Raw genomic sequence first — 18,342 nt, 5'->3', positions numbered from 1 at the left:
GGACATTCTGCTCCAATAAATGTATCACTATTGGAGCTCACCTCACTGCCCTCATGACCGACGGCAGATGGACACCTTTAGGAACCAGTTTCTTCATCAGTCTGTTGAAATTCAGGGCAATCAGCAAACTGATTTCATTTTCTGCCCCTCATCAGGGGAACTAAGGGTACGTCTAAACTACATGGCTCCGTCGACAGAGCCATGTAGATTAGCGTACTCAAAAAAGGGAAATGAAGCGGTGATTTAAATAATCACCGCTTCGTTTACATCAAAATGGCTGCCGCGCTGTGCTGATGAGCTGTTTGGCGGCACAGCGCAGTAGTCTGGACGTTCTGCGGTGGACAAGGAAAGGCTTTGTCGACCACCCCGGTAAACTTCATTCCACGAGGCATAGTGGAGCGGTCGACAAAGGCGTCTGTTGCCAGACTACCGTGCTGTGCCACCAAACAGCTGATCAGCACAACGCGGCAACCATTTTGATGTAAATGAAGTGGTGATTATTTCAATTGCCTCTTCATTTCCCTATGTCTAGAAAGCTCACCTACATGGCTCTGTCGACGGAGCCATGTAGTCTAGACATACCCTATGTCAAGGTCATGACAGACAACATATCCTGCATGTTCTATTTCAAGAAGCAGTGATGAGCAAGATCCCCCTTCCTGTGTGCCCAAGCTGTTAAACTGTGAAACAGGTGAATGGTTCATCAGATGCAATTTTCAGCTGTGACCTTTCCTGGTATTTGGAACACCACAGTTGATATTCTCAGCAGATGCTGCTAATAAGACTATGAACAGGAGCTAGATTCTCAGATGCTGCACAGTATATTCCAAAGATGGAGACTTCCAGAGGTGGATCCCTTTGCCACCTTCAGGAACAAGAAGTGCCCTCTCTTTTTCTCTCCACTGCTTTTTGAGGAATTTCTTTCTTCTATCTTGGAAGAACTGGCTATTTTGCATATTTTCCCACAACGCTGCTAATACAAAGGGTAATGAACAAAATCAGGACAAGGCCAGAATTATCCTTACCTTATTGGCGTTGCTTAGGGTAGCCTTATGTGCTTCATCTGTATGTTAGAAGCTGTTCAAACTTCTCACCACTGTTCAAACTTCAAACTTCTCACCACTGTTCAAATTTCAAACCAGCTGTTCAAACTTCTTCCAGGATGAGAGCGTCATGTACTTCATCCCAACCTAAGGGTTCTCCACTAGTGGGTGTGGTTCCTCAACAGTTCACAGGGCTAGAATCCTGCTCTGCAGATGTGCAATAGTTATTACTGCATGGAAGAAAGAAATCAACCCACATTACTTTTCTGTGGAAATGGAAGAGATTCTGCTTGGTATTGTCAGCCCCATATTCTGTCTTAATCTTTGCATCTCTCAAGTTACCCTGAATTACCCGGTGTATCTCAAAAAATTGAGTCAGCTTGGTTAAGGTCCATTTGGCTTCATTTATCTGTTTTTCATCACTCTGTTGAAAGGCTCTCCATATTTGCTCATCTTGTGTTTATTAAGGGGTTGGGAATCTACACCCAGATTAGAGACTTCACTTCAGTCTCAATCTGGTGCTTAAATACCTGATTGGAGACTTCCATTCCAACCAGTGATAACCTGCTGCCTGTTCCGTTTATCTATGAAGAATTACTTTTTTATACCCCCCACACGCTGTCTCTCCTTCCCCCCACTCCCTGTTACACATGCATCAGTTGAAAAGTAACTGGCAATCTAGTAGTATGCCCATTAAATGATAGGATTGAGAAACCTGCTTTGTGTGACCCTGCATGTGCCCCACAAAGCATTGCACACCCTCTCCAAAACGCCCTGTGGCCAGTTGCACAGTGAGATAGCTACCTACGTGCACTGCTCTCTCTGTCAGTGCAAAAGCTGCTGGTGTTGATGTGTTCTGGTGACACAAGGAGCATAGTGTAAACACACAGCAGTGGTTAAATGAAAATGCTTTAATTAAAGAGGCCTAATTTTTGTTGACAACCCTTTGTAGTGTGGACTTGGCCTTAGTGATTTATGGGAACAAGTGCTATTCTGAGAACCAGGGACAAGAAGCTCAAATGCTCTCAGATATGCGAAAGTGCACATTACCACTTTCAACTGGCCTGTTTGCATCTCTGCTCCTTCCTGCTTCAAGCAGATGTGCAAAGAAAGATATAGCCTGCTTACTGTAGGGAGGCTGTGTAGGACCAACCCTTGACCAAATGACCTGCTTTTCTCGGATACCACTCAGTCTCGTTTAGGACAGTTGAGGAGCATGAATCATTACTACGTTAGCCTGACTACAGCCCTCTGTTTAATTAGTAGTACTTTCCTTAACAGTACTTTTCAAATAAAATTGGAGTCAGCATGTGGATTTTAGAGGACTTTGAAATACGGGCTTTTAAACCAGATGCTGATGTCAGATCTTCCAAAAGAAGCCCTCAGAGAACATAGGGGCTAAATGGATATATTATGTCACCTTGAACTACCCAGTTACTGTGACACGAGGCTGCTTGCAAACCCTCTAGCTCAGTGACCTCCAACCTTTTTAAGCATGAGATCACTTTTTGAATTTAAGTGGAATCCAAAATCTACCTCATACCCAAATATCCTTGTCCTGCCTCCTTTGTGCCCCTTCTCCGAGGCCCTGCTCCTGCTCACTCCATCCTTCATCTCTCCCCCATCCTCCCTCACTTTTACCAGGCAGGGGCAGTGGGTTGGGGTGCAGGCTCTGGTCTTGGGTATAAGGATTTGGAGTGCAAGGGGGGCTCTGAGCTGAGCTTGGGGCAGGCAGTGAGGTGCCAGAGGGGGTTCTAGGTGCAGGCTCTGGGACGGTGTTTGGATGCAGGGGTGCTCAGGGCTAGGGCAGGGCTTTGGGGTGCGGGGCAGTGTTCATGACTGGGGTAGAGTTTCAAGATGTGGGCTCCGACTGGGCACTGCTTACCTCAGGTGGCTCCTGGGTGGCAGTGCAGTGTGGCTAAGGCAGGCTCACCCCTGCCCTGGCCCTGCACCACTCCAAAAGCAGCCAGCAAACGTCCCCCATCCCAAGCCCTGCTCTGTGGAGAAAGAATACAGAGTGGGAGGCGGGCACCTTGCCATCAGTACCCTCCTCTCTCTCTCCCCTGCCCTGCACAGCAAGCAGGAGGCTCCTGGGGGTAGGCAGAGACAGCTCCAAGGCAAAGGGCAGGAGGTAGGGGGAAGGGCAGCTGAAGTGCCAGCACTTGATAGCCTCTTGGCCAAACCAGTCAGGACCCCCTTGCAGAGCCTCCACGGGTGCTCCACATCAGAATACATGCACTCTTGCTTAGAGAGATTTGTCAGAAGTGTTTGCACGGGTCCTAGAACACCCTCATGCCCCAAGAGAAGGGTATGCAGAGACCCACTGTCATGCCAGTTCCTTCTCAGTTACCTAGAGCAATTCAGGTATCTGCTAGTTGAGCAACACAGCTTGCTGCACCTTGCTTTGTGTTATACCCTTTTCTCTTAGGTTTTGGTTTTTCTTGTATTATTTTTATTTGGCACAGTTCTTGCTTTGAGCTGCCTCCCCCCCCCCCCAAATCATGGCCTTTTAGATGCATTTGTTGGCCCATCGTGGCCTTTAAATACATTTCTTGGTCCAGATCCACAGGCTCAGGTGCAGGTGAAGCTCATGACACAGGCTTCAAACCCTGCCAGCAACTGTACAATTTATGAAGGGCTTGATTGGGACCTCCCTGCCAATCATTAAACCTACCTCTCAAAAGGCCCTTACCCATGTCCTGTCGACACTTGCAGGTCCACCCTTTGAACCTATGGCAAACTTACGCCATAACCCACCTGGCCATGAATGTGACACTGTTGGTGCCATTACTTCAGGCAGGGTCAGTGCGCTAGGAGCCATTATGTCAGGCTCTCCCTATACGGTGCTACACAAAGAGTTGATTTTCTTAAAGTTACACCTCAAATTTCTACCCCAAATTATTTGAATTCCACATCAATTAGATAGTACACTGACTTGTGTGTTTTCAGAAACTCCATGCTTCTTCCAAAGACAATAGGAATGTTTTCTTCCACAATGTTCTGGTGTTCTGACTGCAAAAACCCAGAGCCATTAGAAAATCTCCAAGAATCTTTACTGATATAGAAGAAAGATTGTGTGAGCGAGCCATGTCCTCCCAGAGGGTTTCCAAGCGGGTTTTGGGATGCATCTTTGAATCCTACAAAATAGCAAAAATTCCCCCTTCAGACACTGCTACAGCTCACTTCACATGAGCACAAGCTGCCTTCATGGCGTTACTAGCGGATGTTCTCCAGCAGGGCAGCAACTTGGAACTCTGTCCACATTCTCACTCAGTAGTCCATGAAGCAACTACAGACATAGCCATAGGAATGGCAGTAATAAAAGCATCACACCCTCCTCCTGTGTGAATACTGTTCGCATGTCACCCATGTGGAATACACATAGGAACAATCGCTCATAGAAAGAAATGGAGGTTACTTGTGACTGGAGAGGTGTAGATGCACACTGCCTTTTATGCCCTAGATCAGGGGTGGGCAATAATTTTTTCTGAGGGGGGGGCACTTGACTAATTTTAGTATGTGGTCATGGGCTGGGCCCCCAGAAGGGGCAGGGCCTCAGGCAGAAGGGGCGGAGCCGCCTTGGCACTGCATCCTTTGGAGGGGGAGACGACTTTGTGCGCTCCCTCTTCCTCAGACAGATTCCCCAGACGCCCAGGGAGATGGGGAGCAAAGCCTCGGAGGACGCTGGCAGCGGGACAGCCGCGGCGCGTGTGGGCTGTCCCGCTGCCCGCATGCTCCGCGTCTCCCTGGTCTGCTGGAGACAGCAGACCAGGGAGACGGGGAGCAAAGACAGCCGCGGCGCGTCTGGGCTTTCCCGCTGCCCGCGTGCTCTGCGGCTTTGCTCAGCGTCTCCCTGGTCTCTCCCCCCCCCCCCCCCAGCAGACCACGGAGATGCGGAGCAGCTTTTCTCGCCCTGGAGGATGTGGGTGGCGGGACCGGGGCGCATCTGGGCGTCCCGCCGCTCCCGTCTTCCGGGGCGGAAAAAACCCCGTTCATAACTGTGGATCCGACATAAGTCGGATCCGCATAACTCAGGGACTGCCTGTACTTTAATCTTGGGTCTTAGTTTGTCCTGATCCCCAGTCTGATTCGGTTGTCTGCAGCAAACTGCACCAATACTCTGTCTCATGTTTTAGCACAGAGGTGGGGAATCTTTTTTGGGGGCCACTGACCCATAAAAAAATCAGTCAGGGGCCGCACACAAGTAAGAAGCGGGGGGAGGACCTGGAGCACCAGCACGGGCTCCTCAATGCTGGGCGGGTGGATCTAAACCTCGGGGGCTGGATCTATGCAAGCTGGGGGCTACATCCGGCCTCCCGGGACTCAGGTTCCCCTCCCCTGTTCAGCAGATAGAAAACCGATTCCTAAATATTCAAAACCCTGTGTTCCTGAATTGCCAAAGACTCTATTGTAGGTCATGGTCCTACAACACAGAGAGTGTCTCACTTTTTTTATCCACGTAGTCCTTTCTAAGTAAGTTGTAACAAGTGGTTTGTACAGCTCTTGGGTGTCTAAGGGTAGGGCTATTTATTATTCAGGGGGCAGGCTAGAGGCACAAATGAAGCCGCCCACCTATGTAGTAAAGTAGTAACAGTGGCTGTTGACAGTTAATCGATCTCATTTTCTGAGGCAGAAATGTAGCAGTATGCCTACTGTTCCCATTGCTAATTAGCTCTCAGTTCCTCCAGGAGCATAAGCCCTGTGAACGTTTTAAGACCCTGCATTGCCTGAGTGATGTAAAGGATTTGTCGACACTGCTGATTTAAAGCGCTGCGTTTTAATGTGGCAGTGGGATCATGGCGGCAGTCCTGGGAGAGAGCTCTTCAGCGCTGTAGGGAACCCACGTCCGCACGGGGCGTAGCTAACAGTGCTGGGAGACTGTTTACACTGGTGCTTTACGGCGCAGTAAAGTGGAAGTGTAGACAAGCTGTGAGGCAGTGGTTCCCAGCCTTGTTATACTGGGTACTCGCAAATCCAGTCAATCACAACATTTTGGCATAATGAATATGCAAATAAAATGTTACTGGTCTACCAAAAGCTCTGGCCCCGAGAGTCCCCCAGTGCCAGCCCTAACCCATAGAGCTCCCCACCCTCCACTATCCCCCAGCTCCAGCCACTGACCTCAGAGTCCTCTGCATCTACCCCTCAGTGCCCCCAGGCCAGTCCCCAATCCCAAATGACTCTGTGCCAGCCCACGCCCTTTAAAGCCCCCCCCCCACCAGACCTCCCCGGGCCAGCCTCCTGTTTCCAGAGCCCCACTGCTCCCAACCTCCCTCAGAGTCCCCCCTGTGCTATCCCCCAGTCCTCAATATTAGCCCCATCTCCAGAGCCCCCAAGTGCCAGCCCTGTCCCTGTAGCCCCCCACCCCGAATGCCCCAGTGCCCACCAGTGTCAGCTCCTTGCCTCTTAGAGCACCCACCCCCCAGAACCTCCCAGCACTAGCTCCACCCCTGGAGCCCCCAGTGCCTGTCCACCCTCCTTACTTAGTCCTGCGCTGTCTCCCAGCCTGCTGCCCGAGTTGCAGCTGCTCTGTGGCTGCTGTGCTGGGCTTTGTGCAGCCCTCCCGCCGCACAGTGAAGCGCACTTTCACGTGTAAGAAGAGACCCCGCCCCTGCCCAGCACTGGTTGGCTGAGCGGTGGGGCAGTACACGCCTCTCCCAACAGCTGCTGCAGGAGGGGAGCCTCTGGGCGGTGTATCCCAGCCCCCAGAGTTGCCACAGCCTGGCAGCCAGAGATCGGGCCGCAGACCAGAGGTTGGGAACCACTGCTCTAAGGGAATTAGCAGCGAAGACGATCCGTGTGCTTTTTCACATTGTTCCTGTGCAACGTGTTATAGTGGGGTTAGACTGCAGCTCAGGATTTATTTTACTTACCATTTTAAAAGAAAAATGGCAGGACAATCAGAACCGAGCACTTCCTGAAGTACCTAGCCAGGTCCAGGACAAGAGTTAGGAAAACTGCATGATGTTCACGTGTGAAAGTCTGAGACCCCTTGCCAGTTCCAGGGAGAAGCCAGTGTGCAGCCCGTGCAACCCCTTCCTTGCCTCTGGGCTGATCCTGGGGTGTAGCCAGCAGGCAGCATGTGGGACCCCTTCCCTCCCTGCCTGGACTGGCCTGTCCAATCTTTGCTTTCTTGGAAATGTAATCCAAATGAAAACTTGGTAGGCTAGAGGATAAGGTTGGTTGACCAATAAGGACATAATTAATTTTTTTCACTTTCTACATTTGTTTGGAAAAAAATTAAAGTACAACAAAAAAAATCAAGTTATTGTAAATGAAAAACATAAGACATGCTGTTCAGGTTGCATTTACTCTCTGCGTATAAAAAAAGAAAAAGCAATTTATTCTACAAGACACAACATTTATTAATAAGAGGCAGCCTTGCTACTGATAAACTTTTGGCTGATACAATATATTTTGTAACAAATTGCAAAGAAAATGTTTTAATTACAGTTACTGTTATAATACATATTTTATGCTTATTAAATCATAAAGCTGGAAGAGACTTTAGGAGGTCATCAAGTCCAGCCCCCTGCCCACGGCGGGACCAACCCCAACTAAATCATCCCAGCCAGGGCTTTGTCAGGCCGAGAATTAAAAACCTCTAGGGATGGAGATTCCACCCCCTTCCTAGGGAACCCATCCCAGTGCTTCACCACCATCCTAGTGAAATAGTTTTTCCTAATATCCAACCTAGACCTCCCCCATTGTAACTTGAGACCATTGCTCCTTGTTCTGCCATCTGTCAATACTGAGAACAGCCTCTTTCCATCCTCTTTAGAACCTCCCTTCAGGAAGTTGCAGGCTACTGTCAAATCCCCCCTCACTCTTTTCTTCTGCAGACTAAACAAACCCAAATCCCTCAGTCTCTCCTCATAGGTCATGTGCTACGCTGTATAAGTTAAATTACACACAGTTGGAACTTGTACCACACTGTATATTTGATATAATGTTTAGGAATAGAAAGGGTGAACCAGTTGCATTTACCTTATGGGTTTGGTTACCGACATAAATGGTTAACTGGAACTTGGCTCGACCTGTGCAGCCTGCAGCACAGTGAGCCCGGCCAGACTGGAGCAACCTTCAGGCAGGGGACTGCTCCAGCTTGGCTGGGCTCACCATGCCACACAGTGGGTCGTGCTGGTTAAACATACGATTTAACCCCGGGGTTCTCAAATTTTGTTATACCACAACCCACCTCTAAGTTGCTCGCGACCTCCCTGTAAGTTGCTTGTGCCCCCCCCCCCCAGGGGGTCGGGACCCACAGTTTGAGAAATGTGGGTTTAACCAGTTAACATTTTAAATGGGATTTTACATCCCTCATAATGTTCCTAATTTTTTGAAAATGTTCATATTCGGTTTCTTGTGGATTAAACTATATGTCAATCCTGTGTCATGAATGTCAAGAAGGTTTTTTTTCATTGACTTTAAGCCATAAAGTAGATACTATAAATGGGAGTTAAAGCTGCTTCTTGTTAATTAATGTGTATGGCTAACAGAATAGTTGCTATCTCTTTCTTTATGGGTAGTATGGGTGAATGTTCAGTTCATGTGCTTATCATACATCTGTTAATTTTTCTTCCCATTTCTTTTGGTTTTCAGTGATAACTTCATTGTTCAAGCAATCTTCCCTTCCAGCCAATGAAGATTTTTGTGTGGACTAATAATGAACAGATATTTATAGACAGGCAGTGAGTTGTAAGGTTATTTTAGGGGGGATTGAGATATTGCCACCTTTATTTCTATGCTGCATTCAGAGCTGGGCAGCTGGAGAGCAGCAGCCTTTGGTCAGGCACCCAGCTCTGAAGGTAGCTCCCCGCCAGCAGCAGTGAGGATGGCAGTACCACATCATGCCACCTTTCTGCACTGCTGCTCTCAGAGCAGAGTGGCCAGATAGTGGCAGCTGCTGACTGAGGGTGCACCTCTGAAGACAGCAATACTGAGCTACAATCCCCACCAGCAGCTGCAACTCTCCAGCCATGGTCCCTCTAATCTTTAACTTTCTCTTCAAAGTTCTTTTCAACTTTCCCTTATGGCACTTGTTGACTATCGGTCTCGTGCCAGTATTTCGCCTTAGATGGCGTTTACTGCCTGCTTTGGGTTGCAATCCCAAGAAACCTGACTCTGAGAAGACCCGGTCCTGGTGAGTTCAAGAGGGCGTGAAACCGTTAAAAGGTGCCCGTAGACGGTGTGAGGCCGGTAGCGGCCTGCAGCGCACCAGGATCGGTTCGTTTTGGAGTCGGGTTGCTTGGGAATGCAGCCCAAAGCGGGTGGTTAACTCCATATAAGGCCTCTAATCTTTGCCATCCAGGTGCAGAATACATTTTCATGTGCACTGAGGCATGTGCAAATAGAAACCAAACTCTGCATTGGACTCTCTCCTGAATGGATGCCCAAGCAGCCAGCTTACAGGGAACACTGCTCTCCAGCCCTGCAGAAATAAGGATAGTAGTCCCTCAGTCTTCCCTGTGTGGCTGTCCCTCACACAAAATTTCTTTTTATGTTAGGATCCTTATAGTTACAACACCATGCACTGTCATATTTAAATAGACGAAACCATGACATTTATTATTTTTAAAATTCTATGACCATGAAATTGGTATGGGTCCCTACCCATACACAGCTGGTTTTAAACCCTGGAACTGGTACTCCATATATACAAGTGTATACTCATATCCCAAGTAGGAAACCTAATAATCTCCAAATCCTCCCCCACAATTGATTTATGTATTGTTTGGCCTTCTCTTCTTGCTTGCACTTGGCACTAGAAGGAGACCCACCTGCATTGTCTTCAGTTGTCTTAATAAATCCCTAGCATCTTAATCTACTGTATCCTGTGTCCCTCTGTTTGTATTGTCGGTTTCCATGTGATCTACTGTAAGTGGAAATTCCCAGTGTTCCTCAGGATATCCTTTGCTTTGTCTTGGCACCTGGCAGGCAACAGTAAGATGTTCTGTTCTTGTACTGAGTCATGGATAGAAACGTCCCAGGTTACTGTCTTATATTAATTAAATTCACACAAAATACAAAACTAATAGGCAAAGCTAGTATACTTAAACCTCTGTACTCCAGGTATCCCTAATCTGGGAACACTTGTGGTATGGAGGAGGAAGCGGCTCCTTTGGGGGAGCATCAGTACACAGAGCCGTGTCCACTTCTCCTGAATCTTTTCTCCACCGCTTCCATAGAGGTGGGAAGTGTGGAGCCATGTATGTCCCAGGGAGCAGGGTGCCAGAGCCCAATCGTCACCCACTCATGCCCAGACCCAACAGCACCCTCTCTGATCAGACAAAATCTTTAATCTGGCATAACCTGTTTCCCAGGGTTGCTGAATTAAAGAAGTTCAAGTGTCCTATGGGAAATAATTCATGTCCTGTAGGTTTTTGGAAAGTTATTAAAATAGAACACATAGAATGAATGAAGTTTAATTGGGATACATACAAGAAGCATCTGATATGTGTGTAAAATGGGAGGAAGTTTAGGTGTCAAGGTTCTAGTTTCCCAATAAATACCTAAAGGATAGTGTATGAAAATTACAGAAAAGAGATACCAAGAGTGGTTAGAGTAAATACATTTATGTATGTCATCTATAACATGATAGTGCCTTTAAGCTCCGTTTCCTGATTCTCAAGAGTTCAGAGACACACTGATCGTCAGTCTCTTCAAGAAGGGTGACAAATTGGACTGTGAAAACTATCGCGGCATCTTCCTCCTAGCAGTGGCAGGGAAAATCTTAGCTCAAGTCCTTACCAATCGACTCCTGCCACTCTCAGAAGAAATTCTTCCACAGTTGCAGTGTGGCTTCTGACCATTCCGAGGAACAGTGGACATAATCTACACCACTTGGCAATTGCAAGAAAAATGTCGCAAACAAAATCAATCCGTATACATGAATTTCATCGACCTAGCCAAGGTGTTTAATTCAATCAACTGTAGCGCCCTATGAACCATCCTCTTAAAGACTGGTTGCCCCCCAAAATTTGTCAGCATTCTGAGGCTGCTTCATAACAATATGACTGCCACAGTCCTGAGTAATAACGGATCCTGAAACAACTCCTTTCAAGTCAAAACAGGAATCAAACAAGGCTGCGTCATTACCCCATCGCTGTTCTTCATCTTCATCGCCATGACCCTCCATTTCATTGATGGCAAGCTTCCAGATGGCGTGAAGATTGCCCACAGAACAAATGGGAATCTTTTCAACCTCAGGAGACTAAAGGCCAAAAGCAAGACCTCCACGACTTTGATCATAGCGCTCCAGTATGCGGATGACAATATGGTTGCTGCTCTTTTCCCCCGTAGCTCTTCAGAGCATCTTAAAGCACTTTCGCTATAGCGTAGGAGAATCTTGGCTTCACACTAAACCTCAAAAAGACCAAGGTGCTCCATCAACTCTCGCCAATGGGACAATCTCATACACCATCTATTAAAATCAACAGAGAACTGCTGAAAAACATGGAGCATTTCCCATACTTTGGAAGTTATCTCTCTGCCAAAGTCAACATTGACGCAGTACTCCATCATCGCCAGGGCTGTGCAAGCTCTGCTTATGCCCACTTGAGACAAAGGGTCCTTGAGAACCAGGACATCAGTGCCAAGACAAACTCCTTGTGTACCGCGCAGTGTTTGTTCCAACACTTCTGTACAAATGTGAAACTTGGACAACATATAAGTGTCACCTGACGGCACTTGAACATTATCAACACTGCCTCAGGAGAATCTTAACTATCCTTTGGGAGGACAGGCACACAAATATTAGTGTCCTGGAAGAATCGAACATGACCAGCATTGAAGCTATCATCATCTACCAACAACTTTGGTGGACTGGTCACGTAGTCTGGATGCCTGATCAGCTCCTGGTCACGTGGTCTGGATGCCCGATCAGCGTCTCCCAAAACAGATCCTGTTTTCTAAGCTGAAGGAAGGACGGAGGAGCATTGGGGGCCAGAGGACGCAATTTAAGAACTTGTTTAAGGCAAACATGAAAAAGTGCGGCATCAGTGTCGATACTTGGGAGAACCTTGCCTGGGACTGTCCCCACTGGAGTGGTAACCCATGAGGGGAGAGAAGGGTCCCACCACAGTGCAGACGAGAAGAGGCGGAGAAGGAGAAAAAAGCAGCAAAAACTGGCCCGTGTCGCTCCAAGATCCACCAGCACCTGCCTCTTCTGCAATAAGACCTGCAGCTCCAGATTCAGGCTGGTCAGCCATTTACAGATCCACAAATAGGGTAACAGGAAGACGTTCTACTTATTATCGAGTGGCCGCTGAGAGGGAGAGAGAGTGCCTTTAAGGACAAGTCTTCTGTTTAGATTATGGTTGCTGTAGTTAGATATAAAATGATCCTATCCTACCATATTATGATGCTTTTAAAGAGAGTTTGTAGGACTAGGAAAGGAATGTTCCTCCTGCACTTTGGACCACTGGGGCAATGCATGAAGTTTAGGGGTCCATTTCATACAAAAACAATTAAAGAGAAAATAGATAGAAAATTGGACTTAGTTTAGGAGCAGAACTGATGCATCATTTACTGGAAAGGAGACCAAGGTGTGACACAATCATTTTCAGTAAGTACCTGTCAAGAATTAACACACAGTGGGTAGAGAGGAGCGAACGTGCATAAATGAGCAGGAACAGTTTTAAGGTATATAATGACCCCTTTAGTGATACAAGCATTGACTTTTAAGCATCTGAAGTCCCTGGGGCTGCTGCTGAGAACAGGGGCAACATTCTCTGATACGTTTTAAAAGAGAAAACTTGTAGCCGTTTGCCATAAAACTTTTTATTGCTAATGAGGTCAGTTAGACAATAGAGTGACATCAAATATATCTAAAAAAATCTCATAGGAGCAGCTGTGTCAGTCTGTAACTTTAAAAACAATGGGTGGTCCCGTGGCTCCTTATAGACTAACCAAAATATATAGAATCATGAGCTTTTGAGGGCAAAACCTAATTCATCAGGTGAACTGGAATGGAAAAAGCAGAAACTAAGGGACATATGTAACAGCAAGTGAAACTGCAGATAGCACTGATGGAGAATGTGTGGGAACCTCAATTCCTTCCTATAGTTATGGAGGAGGATAGGCCCATGTCAGGTGCCAGACTTGGTCCTGTTCTTGAGTGTGGCCAGTACAAGAAATCCCACAAGGGGCATCTGTGGCCTACTCTGCCACACCATTCTCATCCCCAAGAGAACTGATTAACTCCTGAAGCAGGAGGGTTTATAAACCTTTCAAAATGTGTTCACATTAACTGCTACAATGAAGGAATCCATGTTATCTGTGTAAATGGTCAGTCCTCCTTTTAATATTGCTAAATTCTAGGTCATAATGACGTACCGTGGCAACGAGTTCCAATCTAATCACAACAGTCTGTAAACAAGTATTTCCTTTGACTTTCCCACCTTTGAAAATTCATTGCATGTCCATGTTCTTATATTGTGACACAGGGCAAATAGAAGTTCTCTGTATGAACCTATTGACTGTTTCTAGGCCATCCATTATTTTATATACTTTTATAATGTCTCTGCTTATTTTTCTCCTTTCTAAAGCAAACAACTTCAGTCTTTTCAGTCTCTATTCATATGGGAATTTTTCCAAACACTTTTTTTTTCTTGCTACTATTTGGTGAAGCTCCTTGAATTCTGCAATATCCTTTTTTGGGATGAAGTGACCCATATTCTGCACAGTGTTCCAAATGGGAGGGATGGGGTGGAGAACACTGCTTTCTGGGAAATTGACCCATGCTCCCAGTCATCCCTGCATGACTCATTTTGGCCCAATCAGGCATTGGGATACTTACCGCTGGTGCACTGCACTCTGCATCGATGTAAGTGGTCTTGGTGAGGGTGTGTACCGAGGACACAAGGAGAAAACTGTGTACATTCACAAAATCTATGTAAGAGTTGTGATGGCTGTATGCCAGCATAGATCAGCAAAATTTTGTCGTCTCAGCCTGACCACGGTCAGAGAGTCCTTGGTCAGCTAATGGCTTACCTACATTTAAAATGCTACAGCAGTATAGTTGCTCCGCAACAGGTTCACTGTTGTAGAACCTCAGTATAGATACTATTTACACTGACAGTGTAGGTCAGTGGTTCCCAACAAAGGGTACATAGAGGTCTTCCTGGGGGAACATCAACTCATCTAGATATTTGCCTAGTTTTGCAGCAGGCGGTAACTAGACCTTCACCTGGAGTTAGGTCTGTCCAGCTGTTTCTAAGGGGTGTGAACAATCCAATCATAGAATCATAGAGCTGGAAGAGACCTCAGGAGGTCATTGAGTCCAGCCCCCTGTCCAAAGCGGTCCAATCCCAACTAAATCAACCCAGCCAGGGATTTGTCAAGCCGAGACTTAGTGTAGACCAGATGTAGAGTCTCAGCAGGCCTTGTGTCGACACGCCAGTTTTACTCCACTCAGTGTTACTCAACATTAAGGGTTTACCTATGCTGGCCCGCAATGCAATGATATGGCTATTAAAGTGCTTATTTGGGTTTGAGACGTAAATGCTTTATGAGTGTGGATGTGCTGCTGTGGATTAGCTTGCATCAAGTTAAATAGGCTTTGTCAATGCAGACATTTCCCCATAACGCAGGATATTAGGGATTGCCGTCTGAACTATGGTGAAGGAACTCTACAAGATGCAGCATGTACTGTTCAAGAAAGCTAGTACCATCCAAAGAATGCAGAAAATTACCACGTGCCTCTACCACCTACAATGCAATACAAGAGAGTGGACCCACAGTTAGAGGTCTCCTGCATCCAGGAGAGGCATCTTGTGCTCCCTGCCTGACATTGGTGAGGGACTGTGCTATCTGGAGATTCTGAAGGCAGCCTTTCTCTCCTGACGCTTGCTCCCTTTTCAAAGCACACAGATGATACTGCACCAGTCTTTGGGTTTTGTGACAGCAAAAGGGTTTTTGTTACATTTTAATATGCGAAAAATTATACACACAGTAAAGGTCCAGAGTGCTGTTTTGCCCTCCTTAGAGAGAAGCAGTCACCTCCCAAAGAAGATGTCAGTGTAAAAGTCTACAATGGTTTTCGTGTTTAAATCAGCATTTCTCATTTTCCTTATTTAGTAACTTATGTTAAACCTCTTCTTATTTTTCCCTAAGTCATGGTGTGTATTCACTGAGGACGGCTGCTTTATAAGGGAATTCTTATCCTTTAATGAAAAATCATAAAGCTTCTAGAAATTCTTCAATGTTTATGCAATTCATGCCTTATGCATTCTTTGTCAAATACTGTAAATAATAAAATACACTCCAGTCAAGCCCCTTGGGAGAACTACAGCCTGGGGTGTATGTGAGCTCACTGAATGATTCTCTACCTTAATTTACAGACGTCCACTTGGACACTTTTTCAGCAGAATCAAGTAAGTGTGAAAATGACGGTCTTCTATTAAGAGCAAAGATTTGGAAATGTTGTATAATGAAATTACTGAAATGCAGGGCTGAGGAAACATTTATTCATATTGGTACCTTGAATGCAGCCAAATTAGGAATGTGAATGGGTCCCCATTGAATGTGGGTTGTAGCAGTTTGATGATACCCCATAAATTATTTCCTACCTGGGGAAGCAGATTATAACTAGGGGCCTGGGGTCAGAAGGGATTTTATTTCTGTATTGAAGCAGGTCACTTAGGGTATTTGGGTAGCGCATTCCATGATGAGATCTACTGCTGTGGTAGAGTATCTGTGTTTGGTGAAGGTAGTTTTGAGTGTGGTAAGGTATATATCCTGACCTTTCTCCTCAGAGAATATTCTGTGACATCTGAGTTAGAAAGGGGGCTGGGAGCAGGCAGCAGCCCCAGGGCAAGAAACCTGAGGACTGGGAGCTGCTGCAGTTGGGCTGGAGTGATCCCCAGCCTTGGCGGCTTTAGTTGGTTAACCGGTTAAATGCTAGGCAAACCTAACGTTTTACTGGCTAACTGATTAGCCAGGATTTTACATACCTAATCTGAGAGCCAGGCTGTAGGTAACACATTTCATAGTCTGTTTGGGGTGGTTATTGGATCTGAATGTAGATGAGGTGATCCATGAGTTCCTTAGATATAGTTATCTGTAGGGTTCCATTGCTGCAGCTGAATGTGATATCCTGGAAGCTGATGCTAGTGTGGCAGTGTTCCACTGAGATTTTTATGGATGGGTAGCGGTTGTTTTAAATTGTGGTAAAAATCTGTGAGGGAGTTTAAGCGATCTGTCCAGAGGATGAAAATATCATTGATGTGTCTCAGGTGTATATTAGTTTCAAGGTGCATTTGTCTTGGCATTCTTTTCAAGGTGGCCCATGAAGAGGTTGGCATTGTTGGGGAGCCATCCTAGCAACCATGGCTGTTCCCATGGTTTGGTGAGTGTTTGTTGTTGCTATGGTGAGGATGAAATGGATGATTTTGGTCATGTGTGTTGGTAAGGATATCTGAGTGTTCTCTGTTGTGTTATAAATATTTGAGGCAGACAAGTATGCTGTCATTGTGAGGGATGTCAGTATATAGGGAAGTGACATCCCTGGACTGGGGAGGATGGTGTTCCAAGGAAGTATGGTAATGTTGTCAAGTTTGGAGAGGAAGTCAGTTTTGTCCTGGAGGAAGGTGGCCCTGTGTGATGTGGCACTGTCAACCTTCACTCCATTTTAGCATTGTTTTTTGCCCGAAGGTTGCTGGAAAGCACATATTGGCTTGTACAAAAGGAACAGTCGTTATGCTACATTTATAGATTCTTTCATTCACAGATCTCAAGTGCTTTACAAATGTTACAGGACATCTCACCACTCCTGTGACATGGTAGACTTTTGTGGTGTGCATTTTACATATGGGGAAAAATGCAGGTGCAGGGAGGCCAAGTCATGTATTCCAGATCATATAGTGAGTTGGGGGAAAGTTAGGGTAGGAATTCTGACTTCATTCCTCTTTCCTTGCCACTAGTGTTGTGTGCTAATGTGAAAAACATTTCCCTTTTCTTACATTTTATGGTTTTTGGGGAGGGAAGTTGTTGTTGATATTGTTTTGGTTCTGGTTAATTCCAGATACCTGAAGAATAGGATGTTTTGTTGTCCACAAAAAAATTACTTTCTGTTCATTTCTCCCAGGTAAACGTAAAGCATTGAAGTTGAATTTTGCAAATCCACCTTTCAAATCCACAGCAAGATTTACTCTCAATACGTCTGCAGTTCCTTTCCAAAATCCTCACATGTGAGTATAAAATCAAGGCTCCAATAATGAATTAATTCTGAAATTATTCTTCCTACCATGTAATGTTAATTGAAAAGCTGTTTCACTGTGTCAGTTATGTTGTAGGCTGTTTAAAATGCTAATTTGAATCAGTGTAAAAGAGTTTGTTTTAATGATTTTTAATAAATTAGGAAAAGGATAAGCTAGAACTCTTCTTCAATTGGGACTACTGCCTTTCAGGATAGGACAGAGAGCTATCAGTTAAATTGTAGTTGATACACAAGTAGGCTGTACCTGTAACTAATTTCCAGTTCTGTTGACTATCATTTTCCTTTTCTCTATTCAGTACTTTTTGCTTTTCATTAAAGATAAATATGTGTTCCTGTGTTTACTTGTGAAGACATATAAATGTGATATAGTGCATAGCACAAAAATGAAAAATAGTAGACTGAAGAATGTAATTTTGCCAAAATCCATATTTTGGGGAATCGTTTAGTGACTAGATCTCACTGACTTTCCAAGCAAGATAGGGAGAGATTTGTGTAAAAGTTGAATATAAGTGGAGAAAAGAGCTGCTTCTGAGATTAAACATGATAAAATGTCACAGAAAATATTAGCTTTGTATCCTCAGATCCATCAGTCTGGATTGATGGGTTACTCATCCGCAAGAGTAAGAGTAGCAGAACTCAGCTAGTGTGCAAAGATGTCCCTTAATTTTTCCTCTTGAGGTTTCTTTACCAGATGTCAAGAGTTTTGCCAAAGGCGAGTCTCAGAAATTTCCCCTGGAGTTTTCCCAGCTGGCTGTGGTGCTCCTGGATTTGGATGGTGTTTTTGTTTTTAGTATGATTCTGCTTTGCATGTTGCTGCACCCTTCCTTTAGCTTAGTGCCTTCTGCTTCCCCAGAATATCTTCCCTGAGGTGTGTTTCTGTCTTTGATCGCTCCCTCTATTCTGCAGCTTTTTGAGCAAGTTTCAGCTGAGTTAGGAATATATTTCTGAAATTCAAGTAGCCATTGCAAATAGGTGAAAAATATAGAAACTTTTTGTGAGCACTTCAGCAGATCTCAGAACCAAGATAGAGGTTTCCAGCTCTCTTTCCTTAAAATATGCCCTACACTTCAGGGACATTCT

General features: G+C 45.6%; 1 protein-coding gene across 12 annotated transcripts in view; it reads left to right on the top strand.

Annotated features, from left to right (window-relative positions):
* Positions 1 to 18,342, top strand: part of MAP2K4 (mitogen-activated protein kinase kinase 4) — a 145,613-nt gene that overhangs the window by 33,893 nt on the left and 93,378 nt on the right. For 6 of the 12 annotated variants that reach the window (XM_075903426.2, XM_075903429.2, XM_075903436.2 and 3 more), the window contains one exon: positions 17,131 to 17,233. In XM_075903426.2, the coding sequence (XP_075759541.1) occupies positions 17,131 to 17,233 (103 nt within the window). Of the gene's footprint in view, positions 1 to 15,385; positions 15,419 to 17,130; positions 17,234 to 18,342 lie in introns of those variants that run through there. The other 6 variants (XM_075903427.2, XM_075903425.2, XM_075903432.2 and 3 more) reach the window with 3 other exon arrangements.

The sequence above is a fragment of the Pelodiscus sinensis genome, chromosome 20 (assembly GCF_052426305.1).
Source record: "Pelodiscus sinensis isolate ZL-2025 chromosome 20, ASM5242630v1, whole genome shotgun sequence".
Taxonomy (NCBI): domain Eukaryota; kingdom Metazoa; phylum Chordata; order Testudines; family Trionychidae; genus Pelodiscus; species Pelodiscus sinensis.
This window is presented reverse-complemented; position numbering and strand designations above follow the sequence as displayed.